This window comes from Sinocyclocheilus anshuiensis, unplaced genomic scaffold, assembly GCF_001515605.1.
Source record: "Sinocyclocheilus anshuiensis isolate Anshui unplaced genomic scaffold, SAMN03320099.WGS_v1.1 scaffold1290, whole genome shotgun sequence".
Lineage (NCBI taxonomy): Eukaryota > Metazoa > Chordata > Actinopteri > Cypriniformes > Cyprinidae > Sinocyclocheilus > Sinocyclocheilus anshuiensis.
In genome coordinates this window covers 159430-185276 of record NW_015558599.1, presented here as the reverse complement: position 1 = coordinate 185276, position 25847 = coordinate 159430, and the positions used below count along the sequence as shown (strand labels likewise).

At 39.0% G+C, this 25847-nt stretch overlaps 3 protein-coding genes across 8 annotated transcripts in view; 1 reads left to right on the top strand and 2 right to left on the bottom strand.

Moving 5' to 3' along the window:
- Window positions 1-523: 523 nt before the first annotated feature.
- tfb1m (transcription factor B1, mitochondrial) lies at window positions 524-24545 on the top strand. The gene is made up of 8 exons (XM_016475879.1): window positions 524-596; window positions 1388-1542; window positions 1693-1844; window positions 3180-3288; window positions 4348-4499; window positions 5700-5819; window positions 22750-22877; window positions 23472-24545. Exons 2-8 carry the CDS (start codon window positions 1410-1412, stop codon window positions 23746-23748), a joined length of 1071 nt encoding a protein of 356 aa, XP_016331365.1. The 5' UTR covers window positions 524-596; window positions 1388-1409; the 3' UTR covers window positions 23749-24545.
- Window positions 14342-22740, bottom strand: LOC107680108 (claudin-20-like). 2 transcript variants are annotated; one of them, XM_016475881.1, is made up of 2 exons: window positions 22485-22740; window positions 14342-16963 (listed from the first exon to the last, which is right to left on the bottom strand). In XM_016475881.1, exon 2 carries the CDS (start codon window positions 16857-16859, stop codon window positions 16128-16130), a length of 732 nt encoding a protein of 243 aa, XP_016331367.1. In that variant the 5' UTR covers window positions 16860-16963; window positions 22485-22740; the 3' UTR covers window positions 14342-16127. The 2 variants fall into 2 exon arrangements, with proteins under 2 accessions (XP_016331367.1, XP_016331366.1); XM_016475880.1 differs by lacking the exon at window positions 22485-22740 and adding an exon at window positions 17356-17520.
- tiam2a (TIAM Rac1 associated GEF 2a) overlaps window positions 24420-25847 on the bottom strand; it is an 82358-nt gene continuing 80930 nt past the window's right edge. For 4 of the 5 annotated variants that reach the window (XM_016475877.1, XM_016475878.1, XM_016475876.1 and 1 more), the window contains one exon: window positions 24420-25847. In XM_016475877.1, the coding sequence (XP_016331363.1) occupies window positions 25237-25847 (611 nt within the window). In that variant the 3' untranslated portion in view covers window positions 24420-25236. The other variant, XM_016475874.1, reaches the window with a different exon arrangement.

Below are 25847 nucleotides of genomic sequence, written 5' to 3'. Positions count from 1 at the left end.
ACATCTTTGTTGACCCTGGAACAACATTGTGATTAACCAATCAGGTTTGAAGAACCAGTTTATAGTTTTTGTGAAGTTTAGGCTTACAATCAGTGTTTGGTGCTTGTACATCAGTGTCATTCATCTATCATTTCCTCGGATTTTAGGGATTACTCATGGTTAAGGTTAGGTTTAGGTGTAGGGATATGGTCAAGACTACATTTTTGGATTAAAATGTTGTTCCAGGGTCAACAAAATATGTAGCAAAATCAGGACGTGCCGGACTGTCCACTAGGACTAGGTGACCAGATATTGGAAATGTACACCAGGGACATTTAGTTAAGTAGTCAAAATATCATTTAAACCTCACCTGATCTGTGAATAAAAAAAGACGTTTTTTTTTTTTAAAGTGTTTTGGGTTTCTATACTATTATAATTATTAATTGTTATGATGTTTGTGGGTCAAACGGCGTCGAACTACACATTTTCAAGGGCACCGAAACATCCCCGCCCCTTATGAACATGATTGGTTAGTTTGTTCATTGTCGGCACTGCATTGGAGGAAATAATCATAGCGTCAGGGTAACCGCCTCCGCTGTAGGAAGACATCTGCACCGGTGAGGAAAACGTGTTTCCTGTTTGTGTCGCGTTTTAGCCTAAAACAGTTTTGTTCTTATTGAAGATAGCCGTTTAAATATGTGGCTGAGTAAGAAGTAAAATAATAAAAACTATTTTCTAAGCGCATTAAATGTGTTAAACAGACAGAGTAATAATGTTGTGTTGTTTATTAGCATGTCGCAGTCTTCACTGCTTATAGAATGATGCTAACATATACAGTCTTTATTATAAATCTCTCCACTAAGGGATGTGTGTCTTAACTTAAATACAATTAAGTTGTTATTCACTGTTTTATCTAAGTGCTCAGAGCCAGGGCAGATAGGAGCTGTTGTTCTATAGAAAATTACGTTGCTGAATTATATTCTATATTTTACAGTTAAATCACAAATATTTTCCTAAATTGGAAAAGTCCTGCACTCGCTATACGTTTTACCTTTAACGCTTTAAATGTCAGTTATGGTATGAAACCGACAGTTTGTTTCAAAGTAACTGCAGTTCAGACGGTTAACCACAAGGTGTTGCCCGAACATCACGAATCTCCTGTTGAGTCTCTAAATCCAGAGATTTTGGGTGGTAGACATGTGAATGCCATGTGTTATTGCAGGACTGAGGATCTGAGGATATTGTTTTTCTTCCTTATGTGTTGAAAATGTATCTTTGTACTGAGGCATTCAGAAGTGTGATTACACTGAAAATCTGGGATATTTTAATTTATTTAAAGTAAACAGGAATATTTTAAAAGATTTATTTTAAACGGGCAAGTAATTGAAAGACACTTATGTTTTTTCAGTTGTATTTTTAACTGAAGGGAGATGGCAGCTACACAGAAACTGGCCTGTTTTCGGTTACCTCCTCTGCCTACCATAAAGGAGATTATCAAGCTGTATAATCTGAGAGCAGAGAAACAGCTTTCTCAGAACTTCCTCCTAGACATGAGACTCGCAGGTCAGTCCAACTGTTGCTCACTCCCTTTCGAAACGCGTTAACAAGACTTCATAGATTTCAATAAAGTAGCACACTGTTTATGTGTGTGTTTGTGTAATGTGGGTGTGAAATGTAAACAGCAACTTTAAACAAAATGCTTATGGATTTCAGATAAGATTGTCCGGCAGGCGGGGAACCTGAAGGATGCGCATGTGTGTGAGGTGGGACCTGGACCCGGGGGCCTCACCAGGTCTATTCTGAAAGCTGGAGCAGCAGATTTATTAGTGGTGGAGAAGGACACACGCTTTATTCCAGGATTACAGGTTTACAAATAAATCCATGTATTCTATAGAGCGATGAATTGGCCATTTCAAATATTTGACTATTTTGAGATTATTGACCGATAGCTGCTAGACTGGCAAGCAAAGGTGTTTATTCCACTTACTGTCATTTTCAAAATCTATAAACCGGCCAATCAATGAATACTGCACTTTTTCTGTTTTCAAATAATTTTTAGTGAATTTTAAAGGAATGTAGTGTAAAATAAGTGGTAATATTACATTTGTGCTAACATTAACTTTCATTACATATAGTGGTATCACTCTATCCACTGGCCACCCTGCTTGTTAAATATTGGTATCGGCAGTGGTTTTTAAACAAAAAAAGAATAAATGCTCTGTATAAAAATGCTGAATACAATTTCACCTATATTAGACTCCCAGGTACTTTATAATGACACCTGGTTGTGTGGATACAGCTGCTTTACACAAAAGCAAATGTTTTTAGTTGCTAGTGCCTGATATCCAACAAACACTATAGGTCAAAAGATTTTTTTATGTTTTTGAAAGAAGTCTCTTATGCTCACCAAGGCTGCATTCTTTTAAATTAAAGATGCAGTTAAAAACTAATATTGCGAAATATTACAATTTAAAAATAATTGTTTTTATTTTTATTTAAATATATTTTAAAATGTAATTTTAAAAACTAGATTAGCTGAAAATTAGCTATTTTCATTTCTAATTCGTAATAATATTTCAAAATATTGTGAGCCTTGGTGAGCATTTACCAAGAGACGTCCTTCAAAAACGTAAAAAAAACAAAAAAACACTTAAATTCTAATCTACTATGTGAAATTATTTGTAGGAGCATAAAAAGATTTAACAATTGATAAATAAAGTGAACAAATTTCACAGACATTTGACAAATGGAATGATGAGAGCGGGGCTCAATATCAAAAGTAGCAGTCAGTGTGTGGTGTGACCACCAGCTGCTTTTAGTACTACAGTGCATCTCATCTGAATGGACTGAGAAAGATTAGCCCGTTCTTGCTGTGAGATGTTACTTCACTCTTCCACCAAGGCACTTGTAAGTTCTCGTATGCTATATTTTTGTCAGAATTAGCTTTAGCTTTATTTGCACACAAGGAATTTGTTTTGGTTTTTAAGGAGCTCTTGGTGCATACATACATATATGACCTGAGAACAGAAAGAACATTTAAATAAGACTAAAGAAAAAAAATATTATAATGTGGTATGAATCTGGAACAGAAGAATTATGTATGTATATGTGTGTGCTTGTCTGTTTCTAATTTTATATCATATAATTAGGCTGAGTAAGCATGTATATTGAAGTATTTGGGTCTTCTTTTTTTTGTTCAGCTCTTGTCTGAGGCTGCTCCTGGAAAAATGAGGATAGCACATGGAGATATTCTCACATACAGACTGGAGAGAGGGTTCCCAGCCCACATAGCTAAGACATGGGAAGACGGTAAACATTATGATCTCAAACACAGTTCAATAAATTAGTACTTCGCTATGGAATGAGTTATTTTATTTCACCCTCGACAAATACGAGCAAAACACACTGTGGAAAAATGTCTTTGCTGTTTATCCTCTTTGTCACTAGTACTTTGGATACTAGTGGATATTAGTGGAAGTAGAGACTTATTTTTCTGAAAAGAAATTTGTGACACAATTATTGGCACCTCTTCATTCAATTTATTGTGCAACTTATCTTTGTCTAGATAACTTTGAATGTAGGCACTTGAGCCTATATAGTGACCTCATATTTATACCGCACTGAAAGTCATGTCTTACCACTTCCTGTAAGTTTTCCCACTCACTCAGGGTGAATCACTCAACTTAGAAACTTTTTTTTAGAGATTTACTCCTGAGAGTTTCTAGGGTTGCCAATAATTTAGAGATATTTTTTAAGACAACAAATATTTATTTATTTTAAGTGAAAGTGAAGTGAAAGTGACGTGTGGCCAAATATGGTGACCCATATGTGTATATATTAATAAATACATTAAAATAATTTGTTGGACAAGTCTAATTAAATATGTTCTTATTTGAAATAATCAATCATCAGAGAAAATAAGCCTCTTCGTTTTTTTCCCCCTGAACCTATCCAAATGCTGCAGCTTAACTTGTTAATCTCCAAGCTCTCGTTTCACACCTTTGTTCATGTCTTTGCATTGGTTGCCAGTTCTTCCTAGAATTCGCTTTAACAAAATGTTCTTATCCGACACAGCTGCAAAGTGCCTGGCAAAGCATTACACCCAGAACACCCCAGACCTTTTAGATTGCCCCTCTGTTTAACACCTATTGCAGCCACTGTCTTATTCACAAACAAACAAGCTTAGACAACTTACCTGAATGTCTGCCATCCAGTATTCAGCCTTTTCTGGGTGATCAACAGCCAGCTTAGCAAAGGTCAGCTGCCTGCTGCTGTTTGGCAGCAACATCATTTGTGTACTCTGCTGTTATATGAACGGCCATAAAGAACATGAAAGGTTCTTTATGAATGTGTGTGTTTGTATTTCAGTACCCCCCAACCTGCACATCATTGGGAATCTGCCCTTTAGTGTGTCGACTCCTCTCATTATAAAGTGGCTGGAGCAGATGTCGAACAGAACTGGGTGCTTTATGTTTGGACGTACAAGGCTTACACTGACCTTCCAGAAAGAGGTGGCTGAAGTAAGTCGAACAGTATCCGTTATTCCTGGTATTATTCATTTGGAGGCATTGTTTTAAAGAAGTATGGTCTACAAATTTAGTTGCTGTCCGACAGGAGTTTTTGTTGCATGAAATCAATCATAGACTAACTAGTACCGCCTTAATTTCTCTTTTCAGTTTTAGTTTATGTTCCTCATATTGTGAGGAAAACATTTTTCCTTTATCTTTTGAAATAAATGTGCATTGTACTATGAAAACACATGGTAGCTTTCTTAACGACCAATGTCACAATGAAATTTAGGCTTTTCAAGTTTGCAACAAAGCAATGTTGTTCATTTCACGTGCAAAGAGGACATTTACACAGAACTCCTAAAGGCACAGCAGAATAAAAATGGTCATTTTATATTTATGTTGTTGTCACGCAGCTTGAAATTGGCATGAAACATGCACACTTTCAGGCTCTCTCTCAAGCCACCATATTAAATCCCACGCGAAATAAGACTCAACTCAAATCTACTCATAGAAGTTTTTCAACTGCATGGATCTTGATTCTCTAAAATTGGAACGCTCTAAAGCAGTAAGATTCAGCACCAATCAAATTGTTTTCAGTCCTTCATAATGTGACAAGGCCCGCAAACCAGAATTAACAGCCTCTAAATCTCAAATATGCATTTTCATCAAATATTTTATGTTGCACACTATGCAAGAAATTATATTTTATATGAACAGTAACTGTAATAAGATCTTTAAAAAAAAAGAGTTCTTAAATGTACAGGAAAACAAATGTTATTAGATTAAATGAGTGAATATAAGTGTTCCCTCTGAACATTCTACCTCTGATCTGTTAACACTCGGATTTCACTCTGCTTTTTTTCAGTTGTTATTACTGTCTTGCAGCTTTAAAACTGGACAAACAAGCTAAATTCAGTTTATTTTATAGCATTTTTTAGCAGTTTTGGCACACTGTAGCAAATACAAAAGATTTGAAATATTGTGTTTTTTTTATTGGTTTGTAAGAATTCTAGGTGGCTGGGTACCATGCAAAGGGTAATATTAGGTAACGAGTTACAACTTTGCTAGATTCTTTAAAAAAAGTACAGAAAGTACATCTAGAACGACATTAATCTTAAGTATTTGAGTGTTGTTTTTTTGTATGTTGTTTTTTTTGGGGATGAAATGGTTGGGAAGAAAAACAGTCTTTGTCTTCTCTTTAATTTCTAGAGGTTAACAGCCAGCACAGGAAGCCGTCAACGCAGCCGTCTGTCTGTCATGGCTCAGTATCTCTGCACTGTCAAAAACTGTTTCACCATCCCAGGATGTGCCTTTGTTCCAAAACCTAACGTAAGTCCCTTTCTTCTGCCATTTATGTTTCTGTATCTCTCTGTGTTTGACTGCTCATGTGGAAGGATGTGGGTGTTAGCTCATTAGAAGAGCTCAGAGTCAATGTTGTCTTAGATGTGGAATCAGAGATGGCAACGCTTAGTGTGTAATGATGCCCACAGGGCATTTAATTACACATTACACATTTAATCGTAACATTGCACAGTAAGGAAAAAAGAGCCCGTTTGAAAATTTTAGCCTTGCTTTTTTACTCCACTGGATTTGAGTTTTGGGGAATGCCAGGGGTTTGTGGATAAGAGGGTCCTATAAAAGAAAGTACCTTACGCACAAAGTTCCCTTGTCTGTAAATATTTTATCCAGCCAGAGTGCTTTGGAATGAAGAAGAGAAGAAAGGAAAGTGGGACGAATTGTGCATTTTCTTGGATTAAGTGGCACGGATGATTATTTCATTGCACACCAAGGCTTTTACACAACTGATGAAAGAAGTATGCTGCTTCATGAGGTTTCTCACAAGAAGTTACTGAAACATCTCAAGATAAAAATTGTACAAGAGTGATGATGCACTGTAGACATACCCCTGAGAAAAAGCTTAATTGCACTCTTTGAAAAACATAGGCTAACACTTGTAAGATATCTGAGGGATAAGTACTGACAGGACAACAACAAAAAAAATAATTTAAACTGTGTGCTGTTGGAAGACACATTTTTAGAGAAAATCAAATTTCTTTGTTGGCTGAAATGTAATGAGGGGAATTCACCTTTAGACCTTTATCTGTATGACATTTAATCATCACTGGTGTTTGTCTTCACGTTTCTGATGTCAGGAAGACATTAATCTTGTGGAAAGGCAGAATAATAATCAGTGTTAAATGAGAAATAACTGCTTATAGGGCTGCACGATTAATCGAATGCGATTGTCATGCGCATTTTGTTAAAAAAGCCGGTTCTGTAATCAACAGGAAATCATCATCACGTGCTTTCAGATGGAGCAGAATTTACTACACATAGCCGTAGTTCACTGACAAGTTACTCAAAAAAAATCGCAGACGATTTTATTGCGCGATTCTGAAATCGAAGAAATCGTTCGCGATAATGACAGCTGTTTGCATAGCTTCTCAGTGAACTACGGCTCTGTGTAGTAAATGCTGCTCCATCTGAAAGCATGTGAAAATACCACATTTAATAACATATTTTTACTCCAAACTCACTTCATAACGTCAGTCGAGTGTTTGAAATAAATCCTTCTGTGAGATGATGTGGCTTCTTACACAGAATAAGGCACGCAACATATTTCATAGTATTTAAGCAGTGATAAAGGCATTGCATTATAAATATACTTTATTTTAATGAAAATTATAATAATAAATACTCAGATAAACCGTATATTGCCGTAGTCGTGTGTTTATTAGTCACGTTGAATCAATGAAAGCAGTTAAATCTTCTGTTTATCCAGCTACCGCTATAGGGATTTTCTGGGTTTCTTCTGCGAGGCGTATTTGGAGTTTCAGCGCGAGAGCGCCCTCTGGCCTTTGGATGGAGATTTACTGCTGATCACAGAACCGTGCTTCACTGAAAGATACGCATGACAATCGCAGCTTCTGTCGAATCGCGATCTCGATTCCATTTCGATTTATCGTGCAGCCCTAACTGCTTATCTTGTTCGCATTTTGAGTATGACTTAACATGCAGTTAATGTTCTAGTGACTAATTAAGATTCGCCATTACTGTTGCTCACAGCTTCAGCGTGTTGCTCTTCTCACACAGTTTGTGCTGTGGATATGAACGACATCAAATTGTGTGGCTTGTTGAGATCTAAAAAGGTCTTAAAAAACTTGTATATTAAATTTTAATATATTTTTTATATATTACAAAAAATATTATATACTTATATTTAATAAATAATAATAAAATTAAATTGGCCAGAAGTCAAACAGACTTGGATTGAAGAAAAGACCGGAGTCTTTGGGACTCAAACGTTTTGACATGGGCCAGTGATCAACCACCATGCAGCAGGACTATCTAGTAATGCCCTTATAACCACCCAGAAGACAGTTTTGTGCTGCCAAGTACCAATCACATTTTCTTCAGAACATTTAAAAAAAAAATCTAGTTTACAGTTTTTTGGCCATAGGGTGTGTGATATGTATGTGTTCTTTTTATGCTTACATTAAAAGCAATGTATTCTCTTTGATATTAGTTCAAGATTTTATTACTGCAAATTTGCCTTTGCCAGTTTATTTGCTGTACAGAGCTGTGGTGGTATGAATGCCATCTGTGTTGAAGAGGCTTACCCTAGAGGACTGCTCGCATCTTTTGAAATCAGCATTAGTTGTGTGTGTGTCATCTTTGAGTTGGCTGTGGAGTCTGCATACTGCTTTTAAAGTCAACCTGGTATTAAAATGATGAAGTTTCTCTGGGATTAACAATAGGTTTTAGGCAAGTTGATGGATCAGCAACTTGCCTTTTTGCACCAACACTGCATTGCCACAGCAAATCCTATATTTGTTGATCTTGTACATCCATTTTTATACCTTGCAAATTCTTCTGATTTGTCAGATTGATAATGTTCAGTAAGTGGCTATTACTGGCCGCAACTTAGATGAGGTTTTCCAGAAATTGTAAATATGGCTGGTTATGGTCTTGGAAGCATTATACTTTGTGTATTAATTTCTAGATTCATATTATAGCTATTTAATCGTAACATTTTATATATAATTTTTTTTACTCTGTTTGTAATTAAAGTTAGAGGGGCCTGTAGCATAAAGCCAGTTAAGCTGGCTAGTCAGGTGAGTTTTAGATTACTTTGCGCCAACCAATCGGCAAATTAGACTAATCGGAAGTGAGCAAAGAGACACATCTCTGAACTAATTAATTAAGCCACTCCCCAGGTTCTCTTGATCCAAATTAAAAGTCACTTACCAGTAAAATAATTTGAATTTGAAAAAGAATCAACACTAAAAGCATTTTTATTATAGTTATTTTATATCATTTATGTTTAATTATACCTTTGGTTCATTACACATTAGCAGTTATTACAGTTTAACAATTAATATTAAGCTTAGTTTAATTATAAATATATAGATAATATGTAATATGATGAAATATGTAATCTAAACAAGACTCAATATATAAGGTTTAAAGTTAATTTGTAACTGTATGAGCCTAATTGGATTGGTTTGGTTTTGTCAACTTGAAACCAATCCTGTTTAACCCAAAATTGGTTTCATCTAGCTTCATGGTGCAGGCCCCTGTAGTCATTGTTAATGTTTTCAAATAAAACACTATTATGTATTTCTTTATTTTTTGGCAGAATATAGTTTTACCTGTATCTTCGTCATCCAATGCACAGTCCCAGTCGGAAATCAGTATGTGTGAATTGGTCCAGAGATCACAGTACATCTGTGCATGTGTACATCATACACTGTGAAAAGTTAATAGGATTTATTGAAGGTTTAGAGAGAAGATGCGTCTGGGAGTAAGTTGCCACACATGGTGTATAATACACAGCCTCCTGTTATGCTCTTGTCAAAGTAACTGGATTAGAGAACTGAATATTGTGCAGCTGGTAATTAGCAGTAGCTCATTCACTGTATTTAGAGCACTACATTCACACTATGGGTTGAATTATTAAATTTGCCACGTTTCATTTCCCTGCAGAACCCCTCTGTAAGGTCAGAGAGAATTAGCTGCAGCATTTCAGAACAGAACTGAGTTGTTCTGTGTACGGAGGCAGACATGGAGCCAGCTGCTACTGCAGTGTCCTTCCCACACACACAGGATAGAAAGTGCGAGTAAGAGGGAGACAGCTTGAGGATGAGCTCATGACAGAGATTGATCTTTAGAGAGAGTGAAGCGTACCTCAAGCAGATGTTTGTCTGGATATTAAGAGTAATGGAAGCACTGGCACCTCCATCCCTCTACGATCTCTGAGGAGATGATTCTACACAGCTACACATGTGGGTGGATGACATTTGAACATGAAAATGTGTAGAAAAAAAACATAAAGAAGATAGTACAAATTATAGTTTTGGACACATATGGCCTTTGAGGATTTATAGTATATGATAGCTGCAGTTTTGTCTTTAACTGGAAAAGGCTGTATTTTTAAAGGGGTCATATGATGCGATTTCAATTTTTCCTAACCCCTCTTTAAGGTCAAAGAGCTGGAAGCTGGAGCTGCAGCATTTCAGCACAGGACGGAGTTGTTCTATTTATAATCATGAGCATTAGCTGATATTGGCATGCCACTAGGGATGTTTTTTTTTTTTTATATGTGGCTTTTTTTTAATGTCTGGCAGTCTTGTGTGGACGCTGCAAGGCACCTTGTTCTGTCACATTGAGTGACTATGGTTGTCCTTGAAGGCTTGTGTCCACGGTGATTGGTTGTGCATTGTATGTCCTCAGGCCCACGCTGCATTCGCTGGTCTCCTCTGTCACGAATCGCACTTGACACCCCCACCAGGTGCATGCAAGGCTTTAACCCCAGCACTTGCCCATGCGGTGACTGCTATAGGAAATGTTAAATTGTGACATATTTAAACAAAAGTTCTCATTTCTAGCATGTTTGTCTTATTCAGCTGCAATACAATCAAATGAACTTGTGTCATCGCCCACATTGTGTCTCCTGTAAAATGCTGCTGTTAGACAGAATAATTGTTGAAAATGACATGTTTGAGAGAGGCAGGGCATAGAGGACCTACAATAATGTACAGTATTTGAAAAATAATGTGTTTTTTGAACATTAAAGCATGTCAACATATTCTGTTACACCAAATACACAAAATAATGATCTTTAAAATGGCATCATATGACCCCTTTAAAATAAAAGACTTATCCAGTAATCACGAAAGACTGGAAAAGTCATTCAATTAATTGGTCAAAAGGTGTAGGAACTTTGCAGAGCACATCTCATTTCAATTCTTATAATGCTTCAGTTACTTTAACAACAAAAAATGGAATACATGTCAGCTTATCCTATGAAATATTCCTGTTCCTCAAATTTGATCACAAGTATATTTCAACTATCATTTTTGAACGTTGCAGCAAATGGTTTTGGATCACACAACGTTTTAAAATTATCAGAATATATTCCTGTAGAGACTTGCTATTCTGTAACAGCACTATTCTGACATTATTTTCTTATTTCTTAAAAAAGAGAGAGAGAGAGAAAAAGAAAAGCTTTTTTGAAATGATATCCCGGACATAAAAAGTTGTCATTTCAACTACCCATACATAGCAAGGCCAGTCACTTTTTTCTTTTATGTCCATTTTAAGGATCATTAAACTCTTTTTCTCCATTGACTGTAGCACCATGGGACCATCACAGAAAATGAAACCTACCAGAGTGAATAATGGGGTCAAAGTAGTGCTCCATTTTAATAAATGGGGTCAAATGAAGTATCAGGAGTAAAGGAAGGTTATTTCAATGTCTCAGAAAGCCTGCAGCCTTACTCTCAATATATAATGATTCCAGATCTAAAAATATCCCATTTTAATATTAAATGCTTTGGATTTTGACCAAAGCTGATTAGTAGTTTTCAATAAAGATATTTAAGAGATCTTGCAAATATGTGGTTCTAAATCCACTGTAAGATTTGATTATTATCTGCTGTTATACTATCCATTACAACAGCACTATTTTTGGCCGAAGCTCCTCCCACATATTTATTTAATATTATTCTCCTCTGTGTGTGATGTTTGAATGAACTACATACATTAAGTCTTTTAAATTTAAAGACAAATCAGTGCTGAAATGTTTGTTCCTTACAGTAAGACCTACTCTGAAAGAAATTTGGCGTAGGATTTAATTTTAAATTTCACAAATTACAAGTAACACATTCAATTAAATGTGAAATTTTGAAGTTGATAGACTGAAATAGTATTTTCTAAAACATACTCCAGTAATCTTTTATTTACACCTTTGAAAACGAAAAAACAAAAGAAAAATGCCTGTCTCAGCAGTTCACAATGCACCAAACAAGAGCAGTATCATCATTTCATTGTGCTCACGGTACTGAGTGTGTGTACAGACCCAGGAGTGTTTCCAGCAAGGCAAGGTCAACCAGTGTCTGACAATCATATTATATCTTCCACATTGCTCATATTACAAAAATAACACACTGCCTCTAAAAGAAAATAATAATAATGCTTGCAGTGAGGGGTGCTAGCACTGACTGATTGATGGTCTATGGACTTGGCTCGCCATTACTGCTGATGGAGTTTTGATGCCCAATGAAGTATAACACTTCAGTTTTAATCAGTTTAGCTGGTGTTACATGACTGAAATGCTTTACCTTACATGAAGACATGTAATGCACTATTTTGCCATTGTGTAATGTAATATGGTAGTTGGGGGTGTACAGTATGTTATGAGCCATAATAAGATGGCCTAAAAATTAACCTAAAGAACCAAGCCTACTTTGATGGCCAAAAATCTGCCTTACACTTCTTACACTTAATGGACTATGACTTGGCATGGGCATGATCAGTGCATACATCAAATCATAATGGATCGTTAATCATTTAAGCACTGTATATAAAATAGCCACATCAATGAAAATTGCTACTATTCTTAATAGTGTAATTCATATGTATTTTAAAGGCAAATACAAATACTACTATGGTGTATACTTTGTAATTTAAATGCATCATCCTTTGAAAAAAATGGGGTAAAAGGTTTATAAACACACCTCTTATAATGATACTGATTTGCAGTTCTTCTCTTTCAGTGGTCTTCTAGGAAATGAATGAATGCTGATTTTATTTATTCATTTTTAATGTTAACTACAGTAAATGGAACTGATGAACGAATATGTTCCGTACAGCCTGTTCTATTCAAATCTTTGCCATTTGTTGCCGAAGTGTTGTCCTCAAATGAACAATACAGTACAAATTAATTAAAATAAGACTTAGTTGTTTTTAAGAACATACTGCTTACACCAATTTTTATTAATAAAAATAGAACTACTTGCACAAGCACACTGAGAGAACAGTACAGAATATTTGAACAGTATCCTCTGCAAAATTAAGAAGGTGCAGAAGCATCCACCAAGATATAAGCTGCATTTATCCAATGAGAAATAATTCGATTGGCCACTGAACAAAAAACGAGGGCCTGTTTGTTTCGTCTGGATCATATGAAACGTCTTTTTTTTTCTATAGCGTGCTAATAAACAAGCTGCACCATAACAATATATGATAGTTTGTCTTTATAATTACAAAACCTCTTCTGGTAATACTATCTACAGATAATCATCTTCATTTCAGTGTATCTTTTACCATGTTAAGCTAACAAAAAATAAATTGCTTTCAAATGAGGTTACACAATTAAAGGTGTAAATGTTTGTCTTCTTATGAAGAAGATTTGCTGTGAACATGCTAGGGTGGTAATGTATATCGAAATATCGGAAATGTGTTTAAAAATCATATCACCGTTATTGAAAACAATTATATCGCGATACATATTGATATTGAATTATTGTCCAGCCCTATGCTAGGGCGTTGAACAGTGCTCTCAGTAAATTAATAATGATAAACACAATCTTTGCAGAGCTTTGATGAATATGAAATCCCAAAGCACAATTTAAAAAATCATCTCAGTCCTTTCAAGCCTGCCCTACAGTGAACTTGACCTGCTTGTGATCCTAGAATGAACTACTGTGCTTTGGAATTTAATATTAGTTGATATTTTAGTTGATAAACTTCATATTTATAAATTATCTCCCAGTACAGATGACAGTCTTTCGAAAACGTTAAATCATCTTGCATTTGGCAAACAGAACCGTACACCTGTTCATACATTTGCAAAGTAGTCATGAGTTTGGCACATTCACAATTGTAACATTTCAGTGCATCGTTACTTTTGGAGGGTAGGAGGAGTGCTTATTGCATTCGGTAATGGTGCATGGGCAGTCGTTATTGTCCAGGAGCTGGCATGGTCTGCTGAGGAGGGCGTAATCTGCCCTAGAGGGGCAGCACAAAATCTGGCTGTGCCCACGCAGCATGCCCGCCGCCGCCTGCAGGGGGCGAGCTGGGCCCAGCCATCTGCTCGCCTATGGGAATCTGCTTGAGAGGAAGAATGCGCTGTGCTATCCATCACCGCCAAAGCTCTTTTTGCCAGAGCAGAACAACACTGAAATTGCATTCCTCCCTTCAGCAGCATAGAAATGCATGGCTGCATCCAAGCACAACACACACTTACTTCACTCTTGGCACAAGTTATATATGCAGGGGAGGGGGCATGCTTATGAGGGGGTGTTTGTGTTGTACACATGCATTGGCAAATTTGCACATGACATGCAACTGTTCTGGCTGTCAGAGGCAACATCCATAAGCGCTCGGGGAGAACGGGATGGCGTGCACTGAGGGAGGTAGAGAATGAAGTTTCCCCTACTTAAATGAATAGTAAAATCTCTATGGCCAGTATTTGTGACATGTTGTCTGTTTAACAGAGACAAAAATTGACTAAGTTTAAGTTGATATAAAAATGTATCAGTGGCAAGCAATTAAAATGGAAATGCATTTAAAGGGATTGTTCACCCAAAAATGAACTTTTTTTTTTTTCATCATTTAAGGTTCCAAACTTGTGTGAACTTCTGTTGAACACAAAAGAAGATATTTTGAAGAATGTTAGTAACCAAACAGTTCCTGACTTCATACAGGTTCCAAATCTGTAGGAGCTCAAACTCATACAGGTTTGGAACAACCTGAGGGTGAGTAAATGATGACAAAGTGTTAATTTTTGGGTGAACTATCCTATGGGTGAAGATGTGTGAGCAGCACCATAAATAAACACTTTAAATGTTTAACTCTTTCCCTTTTTCTCGTAATTGACAGCATGCCACAGACGATGGCCATGAATAACCTGAAATATTCCTTTTAGATGACGTAAAGTGTAGGTGACAATCTGTCAGCAGATGCACTGCTGATGCATTTATAGACTAATGTGGCTGCTTATTCAAATTTGGAAAAAAATATCTACTTCCTGTGAGAGTGGACCCAAACAGATTGCAGCCTTATCAGGTGCCACATGCTTCCATAAAAACGCTGCCAGTTACTGAAACCCAATCTCATCTTTGTTGATGTTATGTCTGTTAAACAAATCTGCTGCACGTATATTGTCTACTGATAATATTCTCAAGCTCGGAGGTGGTCAGCAGGGTACGGACCCTCCCATCTGAGAGAAGGGGTGTTGCAGAGGCTTGGTGTCTAGACACCGATCCTCTGCTGTTGGCTGGAGTGATTTATGACAGCCTCCAGCTCGTCACAGACAGGACCACCATCCTCTGAGTGTGCAGAGAGACACGACCCTAGACAATACATGTATTTGGGTGTAGAATCCCGTTTCCATGGCAGTGAGAGTAGCAGCATGAATAAAAAGCACACATGCAGCACGATGAGTGTGCGCGTGATAGAGTGGCAAACAGCATGCCCTGAGCTCAAGGCAGCTTGCTTTTGTCTGGGGCAAAATGCGAAAGTGAACAGCACAACATTACATCGTCCATTTGACGTAAGAAGGGGTAGTCTCCTCTCAGCCTCGATATGAATTTCCCATACATGCCTGGCCCAGCAACCCCTATTCACTCTCTCCTCCTACTTATCTCCAAACAGTTTCAGCGGTTTATGTACTACAGCTCTTTAGGCACGGGCTATATGGCTACAATTCAGTCTACATCAGGCATTCCACTGCATTATGCACAGGCTCCAGAAAGCATGCTTAGGCAGAATATCAATCATTCTATCAGCTACCAAAATAAGACAAGAGATTTCATTAACATAACCATTAATCAAATAGAAAGAAAAGCAAAGAATCTCCCAAACAAGGGCTCTCCCATTCTGTTGCCTCTTAGAGACATATTGCCATTTTACTTTAACAGAGGTTACCAAACGATTGTTAGCAGCTAAACGATTGCTTCTGAGTTCAGATCTTTGGGAAGGGGGGTAGGATTTGAAGTAGCAGAAACATTCCCTTGTTGCTAATCCGTTCCCAGAGGAACACTTTAATACGATTTACTAGGATGCTGGATATGTGCATTTATTTATCGTCTTGCTCAGTCTTCCACACCGCTTTAGCTGCAGCGTTGCTGCCACTCGCCCCTCAGTATTCACGATCCGTCTGTTCGTAGACGTCGCTTAAGGGAATACTTCCACTGTTTTGTGCTTGCTGATCTTAAAAAGGGGAGAGACGGAAACGATAAGGGAAATGCTTCAAAGTTGCGGTCCCTCTCGCCCTTTCACGTTGTAATCACGAGAGCCAAGAGGTGGAGTGGCAGTGCATTGCACTTGTCTTGCTCCAGAACTACCGGTCCCCTATACGTAGTCCTGCAGGCTGTAGCCAGTCTTGTTATCCAGCGGGGAGAGAGAGCAGTACTGGTGCTGGAGCTGGTCCTGTTGCTGCTGTTGCTGCAGCAGTTGCTGCTGCTGCTGCAAGAGGAGTTTGTCCGGAGGGAGAAGTATCAAATCCTGGGGGCCATGTCGCTTCCCCGAGCAGGACAGACAGAAAATAGATCCACCCATGAAAAGGAAACCAGACGAGATGAAGGCTACGTAGACGGCACCGCCCGGCTCGAACTTGTTGCTTTCTGGCACATTGGCGTCCAGGAAACTGACAATAACCTCATTTGTGTACCAGGAGGCAGGAACAAGGCAGAGAAAGCCAGAGGCCAGAAAGCAGGTGCCGGCGGCCATGGCAGCGTGACGTTTAGCACGCCGTCCCCCACCCCAGCGAGTGCACTTTAAACCCAAAGAGGCCAAAAACAGTCCCAGCGCTGCCAACACGCAGGAGAGCACCATAGTGGTGCGTGCCGTCTGGAGGTATGCGGGCAGCGCCAGCACAGAGTATTTTAGCGTACAGCTGAACATGCCAGTGCTGTACCAGGTGCAGTCCATCCACAGCCCCTGCATCTGCGAGATGGCAGTGATGATGTTGGAGCCAACATCCGCGCTCACCTTCCAGTTAGGCAGTAACGTGGCCACCGTGGCACCTAGGATGCCTAGCAATGCCAGCACGAAGGCGAAGATCTGCGTGCCCGTGGACGCCATCCTGCCGCGTTCCTTAACTCGGCCAACATTCACACCAGCTTGCCTAGTCCCCTCTCCTTCGGCTGCAACTGCTACGGCAGAGACTCCTCAGCACCGCCGCCTGCCTGAGGAAATAAGTGAGAGAATTAAACGAGTGTCCTCCTCCTCCCCCAGCACACTGGGAACAAAGAGAAGTGTGCACACAGGATGATGAGGAAGCAGGTTCGTGCCTCATACCCACATCTCTACTGGAGAACTGAGTTCTTAGTGGAGTGATAGAACATGCACGCATTGTTGCCATGTCTGATAATAACTGGAGTCTGATTCTGTTTTCCATGCGGTCAGGTAAAGGAAATAAAGTATCGTTTCAGACACACAAGCACACAACTTGTCAGCACATTTTCTTTTTCCTTTGTTTTACAAAGGCAATGACAGAAATCTTTTAGGTTATGACTCATAGTGGAGGCTGAACGGTTTATTTCTAATACGGAGCGGAATGCAGAAACCCTGTCCTTACCTCGGCTGGTGCAGAGCGAGCTGTGACGCGTCAGGTTTCCGAGCACACACGTACACACACTGCTAAATACATAAACAGAGTGTAAACGCCCGTAGTTGTGTCGTTGGCGATCCGTTCGTGTCATCCGTGTCTTCAGCAGCAGCGGTATATTAGAGGACAACAGTGATGGAGCGACGATGCTGTTTTCAAAGAGTGTGTGTGTGTGTATATATATATATATATATATATATATATATATATATGTGTGTATATGTGTGTGTGTATATGTATATATATATGTATATGTATATGTGTGTAATATTTATATGCATGTATGTTTTTTTTTTCTCAAAGCACATGCTGTGTGGGTAGTGGACAAAAGGCATGGCCCTTTCACCTGCTATTAAAGGAGTTTCACTAAAGTGGCAATGCACCACAATCACCCTAATCATAATATGACTAGCCACTGAGCAGGAACATTCACTCTGCAGGAGGATGAACTCACAGCTGCTGCCCCTATAAACCCTACACCCCCCACCCCTGCCGTCCTCCATCCGTCCTCTCCTCGCTGCAGGGTGGGAGTGGCTATATGGCATTGGTTTAGAAATGACAAAGAGGGCAAAGAAGGACAAAACTGAATCTATCTATCTGTCTCTGTCTGTTAAAATGAAAAATTATCAATATTGGAGCTGTAAGTCAAAATCAGTACTTTTACACAGGTCAAGCTGAAGGTGTAGCCTTATACTCTTATATTTAGTGGTGATAATCTTCATTTGAATGCATTTAGGCCCTAGTGGGGTTTAAAAATGTTGTTGCTGGTTTGTGTGTCCTCACCTTGTGCATTTAAGTGCTGCTGCTGGAATCGTGCTGGAAAATAACTAACTAAAATGTGTAAACTGTGTAAGGGGTGCCACTAACATGTACCCAGGGAATGTGTGTCGGGAACTGACGTGTGAAGGCACAGAAAGCAATTATATGCATGGTGCCTTGATTTGATCACCTCTAGCTATCATGTGCAAAGGCTTGAGATGGACATCGAAATTGTCATTTCTTGAGAGACGGGGTGGGGGTGAAGCTGTGCTTTTTTTTTTTATTGTTTAGGATGAGATCCATTTGTTATTCACAGCTGCTGATGGAGACATTTCATTACCCTGCTGTAGCTGTTTGCCTGTAATGCAGATGTCAAAATGGTCTTACTGCAACTGCTACAGAAATGGCTGTTTAAATTCATGATAATAAATGGAAATTACTCTCTGCTGTGCAAGAGGGAAGTGTGTGGGTTTCCACACTACCTTGATTTATTGCCTCTGTGCTTTTTCTTGTGACTTTACTGTTCAGTAAAATAGGAATTCTTTTCATTGATCTTGCATTCGTAAAGTGCTTAAACATAGGGCCACTGTTCATTTAGCCCTTCTTAACTTGCTTACCCTTTATGTCCATCTCGCCTTGTGTCTTCAGCTAGACACCTTAGAAGCCTGTAGTCTTATATAGGCTGGAGAGAATCTCCATGAGAATCAATTCATATCTGACTCTCAAAGCACATCAGTAGTTCCTTTGGTTCCCATCAATGCCTTGGGCTGTTCATAAAGCGTAGGACGAGCCATTCCCACAGTAAAAACAAGCCTCGCTGACAAAAGCCCTGTCAGCCTGCGCTGGTTACATTCTCTCTTTCCGCTTCCTTATCTGAGCTGAAGTAAGAGTGGTTGTCTTTTGAAAGTGCTGTCATGATTAATGTATCCCTACTCATTGCGGGACTATTTTCTCCTTTACTGTATGCATTTCCAGCCGCATACTTCATTGTTTCACTGGCAGTTATGTGAAGGAAATAATGGTTACTCAGATAGCCCTGAGGGACTGCCACCTCAATTTGATCATTCTCCATTAGAAATGACAAATTAAAATTCACACCCTTTGTATTAGGGGGCACTTGCACTTCGGTGCAAATGAGAAAGGGAACCTATACAGTACAGTAGGGGGTAAATATTAGGGCTGGGTTTTGACACAAATTTCATGATTTGATCTGATTCTCAATCACATGCTTGCGATTCATTTTGATTACCGATTCGATTCAATATCGATTATTTTGGATATATATCAGGTACAGTACATGGCAAATTTCTCAACTAATGCTTTAAAATATACATGATAGTCAGTTGGTACTACATTACTATAAAATAAAATTGAAGGTTAAAATTGACTGATTTGTTAAAATTACACTTAATGAAGTTTTTAAAATAATAAAGTTACAATTACATAATATTTCTACTTCATTTCGTTTTTTTTTAAATATAAACATTTAAATGGTGGCTGTCATAAAAACTTGATGGATTTATTCAAACAAATTAAACACTGAAGAACAGTAAATTTTATAATAAATATGTTAGGCTATATGGTGCATATACAGTATTTATCAAAATGCCCCTCTCTACAGTTTATTTTTCTATCTGACTAATGAGTTTATGGTCACCTAATAACGTTGTTTTTTCTGAGGTAAATGTGACGTTACGTGACATTGTTCACAAGCCGTTATATTTTGACGTGTTTGCGCCGCTGAAACACTGATTGAGCGATTACATGAGACAGGATACGGATTGTAAAGTTGTACTCTTTCTTTTAACTTACCTTCGGAACATGTTAGTCATGTTTATTTTGTGCTGAAACTGGTATTAATGTGGAGGAGATGATCAATTCACGTGCGCCTCGCGCTGCCGCGTCTGACTCTGTTGAACCGAGACGCTACAGCGATCTGTCACTCCACATTAAACAGCGCCAAAAAACAGCATTTGTTGTTTAAATACTGCAATATAATCCGTGTATCATTCGATCATTTGTTTTTTGATTTAATATTGAAAGTAGAAACCGGCTCCTTTTTCGTTTTTTGTTCATGGGTGGAAAAACAAACCGAAATGGCAAGCTATTATATTTTATGAAAATCTTGCGTTGCAGTGCGAGTGCGCAGCAGCTCACGCCGCGCACAAGTGCATATCCATTTGAGATATCATATCAATTATAATCAATTTTAGTAAAACACAAGACTACATTATAAAACTCTAACAGTAGGCCATTTAATATCTGTTGTTCTCCAGTTGTCAGTCAGAATGACAGTTCTTGCGTGAACATAGGCCTATATATACCCAAGCCAATTCATTATTCTTTCCTTTTTGTCTTAGTGTTTAAAATATTTATTTTATTTATTTACAAATTAATTAATTAATTTCTTAATTAAACAAACAGACTTACTGGGTGAGCAGGGTAGGCTAAGACAGCTGTCATATCATACCCTGCCATGCCCAGCTGATGCAAAGAATAGAATTTATATCTACACAGAAGAAAGCCCTGTCTAGACTCTGCCCCGGTATGAGTTGTGTCGAGCTATTCATTAGCCTGTTTGTTTGATGAAAAAAGATGAAATGTAGTTGCAATAAATGTGTTAAGAATCCATACAACTGCAGCAGTGGAGGACTATTATTCTGCTGCGTGATACTGCGGAAGAACTGATGATGGCACGGTTCGATCTTCGGCTGACCAATCAGCAGAAAGGGGCGTTTAATTCCTGCCCACGTTTAGAAATCGAATATTCAAGCTGTTTATTCATTTTTCTACCCCTGAACGAAAAACGAAAATTTAAGCTGAATTCTTGGTTTTTCGTTTTTTGGGAAAAAACGAAAAAGGAGCCGTTTTCTCATTTTTTTACTTTCAATATTAAATCAAAAAACGAATGATCGAATGATACACGGATTCAATACAATGGACAGAATTTGAAATCGGACACTTTGTTTCATATTAAAAGTACCAAAGCACAATGCTTATTGTGATTAATTGGTTGGGAAGTGTCCTTCAATCAATGTTATGTTCATTAACTGAAAACAGGCTAGAATAGGCTAATCGATTCTTGGGATTTAAGAATCGATATCGTTCCGTAAAAATGAGAATCGATTAATATTGAGATCCATATTTTTTACCCAGCCCTAGTAAATATATAGTCTAGTGGTGCTGTTGAGTTTTACTTTTAGGCCTAATGTGTGCAACTGTTACAAGTACAAGTAACTGTTACAGCTGTTATTAATGACAGTTCTTGCTGAAATTGACCCATATCTGTGTGTATAGGCCATTTATGTTCTGCATTATTACCAGGATTAAACTTGAGGAAAGGGGAGGGGGGGTATATTACAGGAAAGCTAGTTTGTGTATATACATACATAACTCTATGCGGTTGCTTCTAAATCCTGAGCTGTAAATATTTCATATTGCTCAGTGTTTCTTTGTGACTTCTTAGGGACTTGAATCTACCTGGTCAAAATTTCAGACGCCTTCGCGGAGGGAAGGGATGAAGTGTGTCATTCTAAAACCAGCATCCCAAGCTGGGTAAATGACAGGTGGCCAAATTGATTTCTTGAATGTTGGTTCTCCTTCTGCATAGCCGAGGCAGATGAGTCAATGCTTTCTGAAAGCTCTCGTCACATCTTTCCTTCTCTGTCATCTCCAGTGTATTGCTGTTTTGTAGCCCTAAACACCAGAAGGGCTCTTCAAAGCCTTGTATCCTGCTCGTAATTTATTTAAAATGAGCCCAAGTGGAAGAATCTAGCCAAAGTAGGAAGCCAAGAGTCCTGCATGACTGCAACACAACCAGATGGGTTTACAGTATGTTAAATCACAGTAAGGCATGCTGCTGAAATGCAGGACAAATCAATGTGCATTTTCTCTTTATCACCTAACTAATTACATTTTCATCCGTATCTCCGTTATCTTCATCACATGTCTCCATTCTGGGGGCATTCCAGCACATTTCTATAATTTAAGGCAAATTATTACTACTATATCCCCTAGGTGTTTATCGTTGAGCTTCACTTAATCGATTAAATTCAGAATCCACACTCTGGATTAATACAGATAAACAATTTGTTCTGCTACAGGTCGGCGCTACGGTTCTGGAGCTACCAAAATGATGCCTCCTGCTAGTTACACAAGAGAAACAGGTTTTAGCCTGGGCACAGCAGACGTCTGTGTCGATTTTGCATAATGAAAAGAAGCACTGTCCTTTAGTGCTGATCAGAGAACCAGGGGAGATAGAAGCTGAAGTATCCCCTACATCATCACTAGACTGTGGATATAAGAACATTTAGGAAGCATCAGTGTAACAAGAGACTTACTATTCACGTTTGAAGAGGCTTGTTTTGATGGTCCTTCAAACAGGTGTTACTGTAGCAACCGGAACTGGCTTGTCATCGTGCAGCGTCACCCACCTCCTCCTCTCCCAACCCTCTGCTTTTCTTCACTCGTATATCCCTCTTGCGCTAGTTTCCATTCCGTTTCTCCCCCTCACTCGAGTGGGAGTAGCTTGTGAAAATGGTCTCAAGGTCTGACTGTAACACTGTTGTATGTGTGTGTGTGTTTTCATCTCATCACCGTGCGTAGGTGGATGTGGGGGTGGTGCACTTCACTCCGCTGGCTCAGCCCCAGATCCAGCAGCCCTTTAAGCTGGTCGAGAGGATTGTCAAGAACGCCTTCCAGTTCCGGAGGAAGCACTGCCGCAGAGGACTTGAGTAAGCATTTCCCTGGCATCCTGTAAACTACTTTTCCCAAACTCCTCTCTCTTTACCTCTATTCTCATGGATTTTAGTCAGGGTGGATACAGAGATACGAAGTACAGTACGCACAATTGCTTGTACTGTTGTGTGCCTTGGTGTTGAGTGTTCATCCAGCAAAACATTAAATACATACATTGAAATTATTCCAGTCCCGCTCCTGAAAGGCTACTGTCCTTCAAAGTTCAGCTCCGATCCTAATTAAACACAGCTGAATCTGAAGCGAATCAAGGCGTTCAGGATGACTAGAAACTTCCAGGCAGGTGTGTTGGGGCAGGTTGGAGCTCAATGCTGCAGGAAGTTGGCTCTTCAGGAGCTGGAAGTTGGGAAGGAGCTCGACAATTAGTGTCACTGAAGTGAGGAATGTGAGGGAGAACATCTGTAATTTCACCAGCAACATAAACTGTGTTGCTGCTTTTCTAATTTGACAAGCGCCAAGCAAACATCCGCACAGACCATATAACGTCACTTCCATGCCACTTCTCAAGTTTTGTACGTTAACTCATTGTGTCAGCATGTGATGACTCTTTTTTTTTTTCTTCTTTGCTGCAGGATGCTGTTCCCAGAGTCTCAGCGTCAAGAACTGACGGAAGAGTTGCTGTGCAGTGCTGATGTGGATCCCACACTGCGGCCCACAGAGATCTCTATTTCTGAATTCAGGGCTTTAGCAGACGCCTACAGTAAGCTTTGCGAGGAGAACCAAGGCCTCATCGACTATGACTTCAGAGAGGAACTGAAACTCAAGCATCAGGCAAAGAGACAGTTGGGAAACAACCGTAAAGGACTTAACCTTCACACCACAGTAGAGGAAAATGTTGACAACCACTAACGCAGCAGACTCATAATGGTGACAGTTTCATCAGCTGGCATGAATTTGTTTTGCTCATTTTTTTTTGTCTTTTGAATGGATGCTTGCTGTATGTAAAAGACTAGCCAGCAGTGAGGTTTTCATTTAATTTCTGAAAATTTTCAGCTAAAAAAGACAAAGAAAGGATTTTAGAAAATGCAAGGGGATTAAATTTAAGTTATGGGAGATATAGTTTAAGAACACTGTGAATTATCACAAAGCTGTTTTGTAGGTAGGAAGGAAAATTACATTAATCAGTTCAATACAGAGAGGGTGACTAGGAACTGGAATTGAGGAAGAGAGAGGGTTGCCCAGAAAACCTGTCATATCATAAAGCAGCTATGGGAATGCTTTAATCATTTTACAGCTAGAGGCTGACAATCACCTGTCAGAGAAAAAAACATTTGCCATTGTTACCTAAAAATAATTTGACTGATGAATACATTATTTTTTCCTAGACTTTTTTTAATGTGTGCTAATAAGATTTGCATTGACTCTTGTCTTCATATTTTTCAAATCAAATGCTGAAAGTGTGATTCCGTTGTCTGTCACTTTGTGTGCATTTTATTCCTTTGTTTTTATCCAAAAAAAAAAAATAAATAATGTTGCTGCTTTTTTGCAGAAAACAGGAAATCAAGACAAAAACAATCCAGCAATGTAATCAGACACCTGTTTATTACAGTTTTTGGCTGTGAAGTATGAACAGTATATAAACTCTTAAAATTAAGTTACAGTAATCCATGAAAAAAATACTATTTACACGTTTAAACATTCTGAAACAAGGACAACTGCAGGCTTTATTTCAGAGTTACATTTCCAGCATAGCACATTTAAAGTCCTGATTGATTGTTTACAACTGACCATGTTTTTGTAACAAAAGTATGAGTAGTTTGTCCATTGAGATCTCCTGCCAAAGTCTTAACCCAACATTCTGGATTCTTGTGAAAAAGAAATAGAAAAAGAAACTTGCTAATAAATAAAATAGTTTATACAAAGCAAACCCATGACAAAAATAGAAGCAATGCTTAGATTTAGAGCAAGAAGCATATGTAGTGTCCAAAACAAGGCAAAATTAAAAACCTGACAGAATTCGGTTCTTGTAGCTGGATAGCTCCTAGTATGTGTGTGGGAGAGCAGACTGGTATTAGTTTTGCATCAGGATGCCATGTAAAAAGAGTGAAGGCAGGTAATTTGGTTCTCTGGTGCAAAACAGTTGCAATGTGGCCAGTTCAGTGAATTAGTGCTGTGGATCATGGAGAATTATGAAACACTTCACACCATTTTGAATGAAGGTCTGTCAAACTGTGGTTCTACAAAAGGTCCAAATGAATTGTCCGGCCTCAGTTGCTTCCCTGAATTGGCTAATAACTTTAGTAAGGCTGCGTGGGATAATGTGGCTCAACACCAGGTCAAGCACATAGGCTCTGAAGCCATGCTAAGCTTTGTTTTGTGGTGGCCAGGTGACAGACACTATGAAGTGGTCACGTTTTTTGCCTCAGCGGTGTTGTCGTAGAAGAAGTCCTCATTGACAACAGAGGTCAGGCTCTGCACGCTGAACTCCTTCTCCAGTAGTGAGTTAAGGTCCACGCTATTTGCCATTGTCTCAGTCTGGCTGTCCAAAGAGTGGCTATGTCGACGCATGTTCAGTAGGGCCGCCTGGCTGCGTCTGAAGCTACTCGTGCCTCTGCCAGGCTTGCGTTTTACCGCGCTGAAGTGAGCTCGCTTTATAGAACACTGCCTTTCTGGAGTGTCCACTTCTCCGCTCTCTGGAAGCACATGGGGAGCAGGCGCCTGGGAGGCCTCCTCGGTCAGCCGAAGCCTGCAGAACTGGGCCTCGATAGCACTGGGACAGTCTCGCCACTCCTGGTCATTGGTCTCATTGTCACTGATGATGTTGGATTCTCTGAGGCCGCTTTGGGCGTGACGTGACAGCTGATCCAGGGGAGTGCTGGCACTGCTGGTGGTTCCACTGCTTACACTGGCTGAATCTGAATCTGGTAGAGACAGGCCCAGAAGATCATTGTTGGGGTTGGAACTGTCATTTGAAGGCTGCTTGGAGAGCAAAAAGGGTCGAGAAGAAC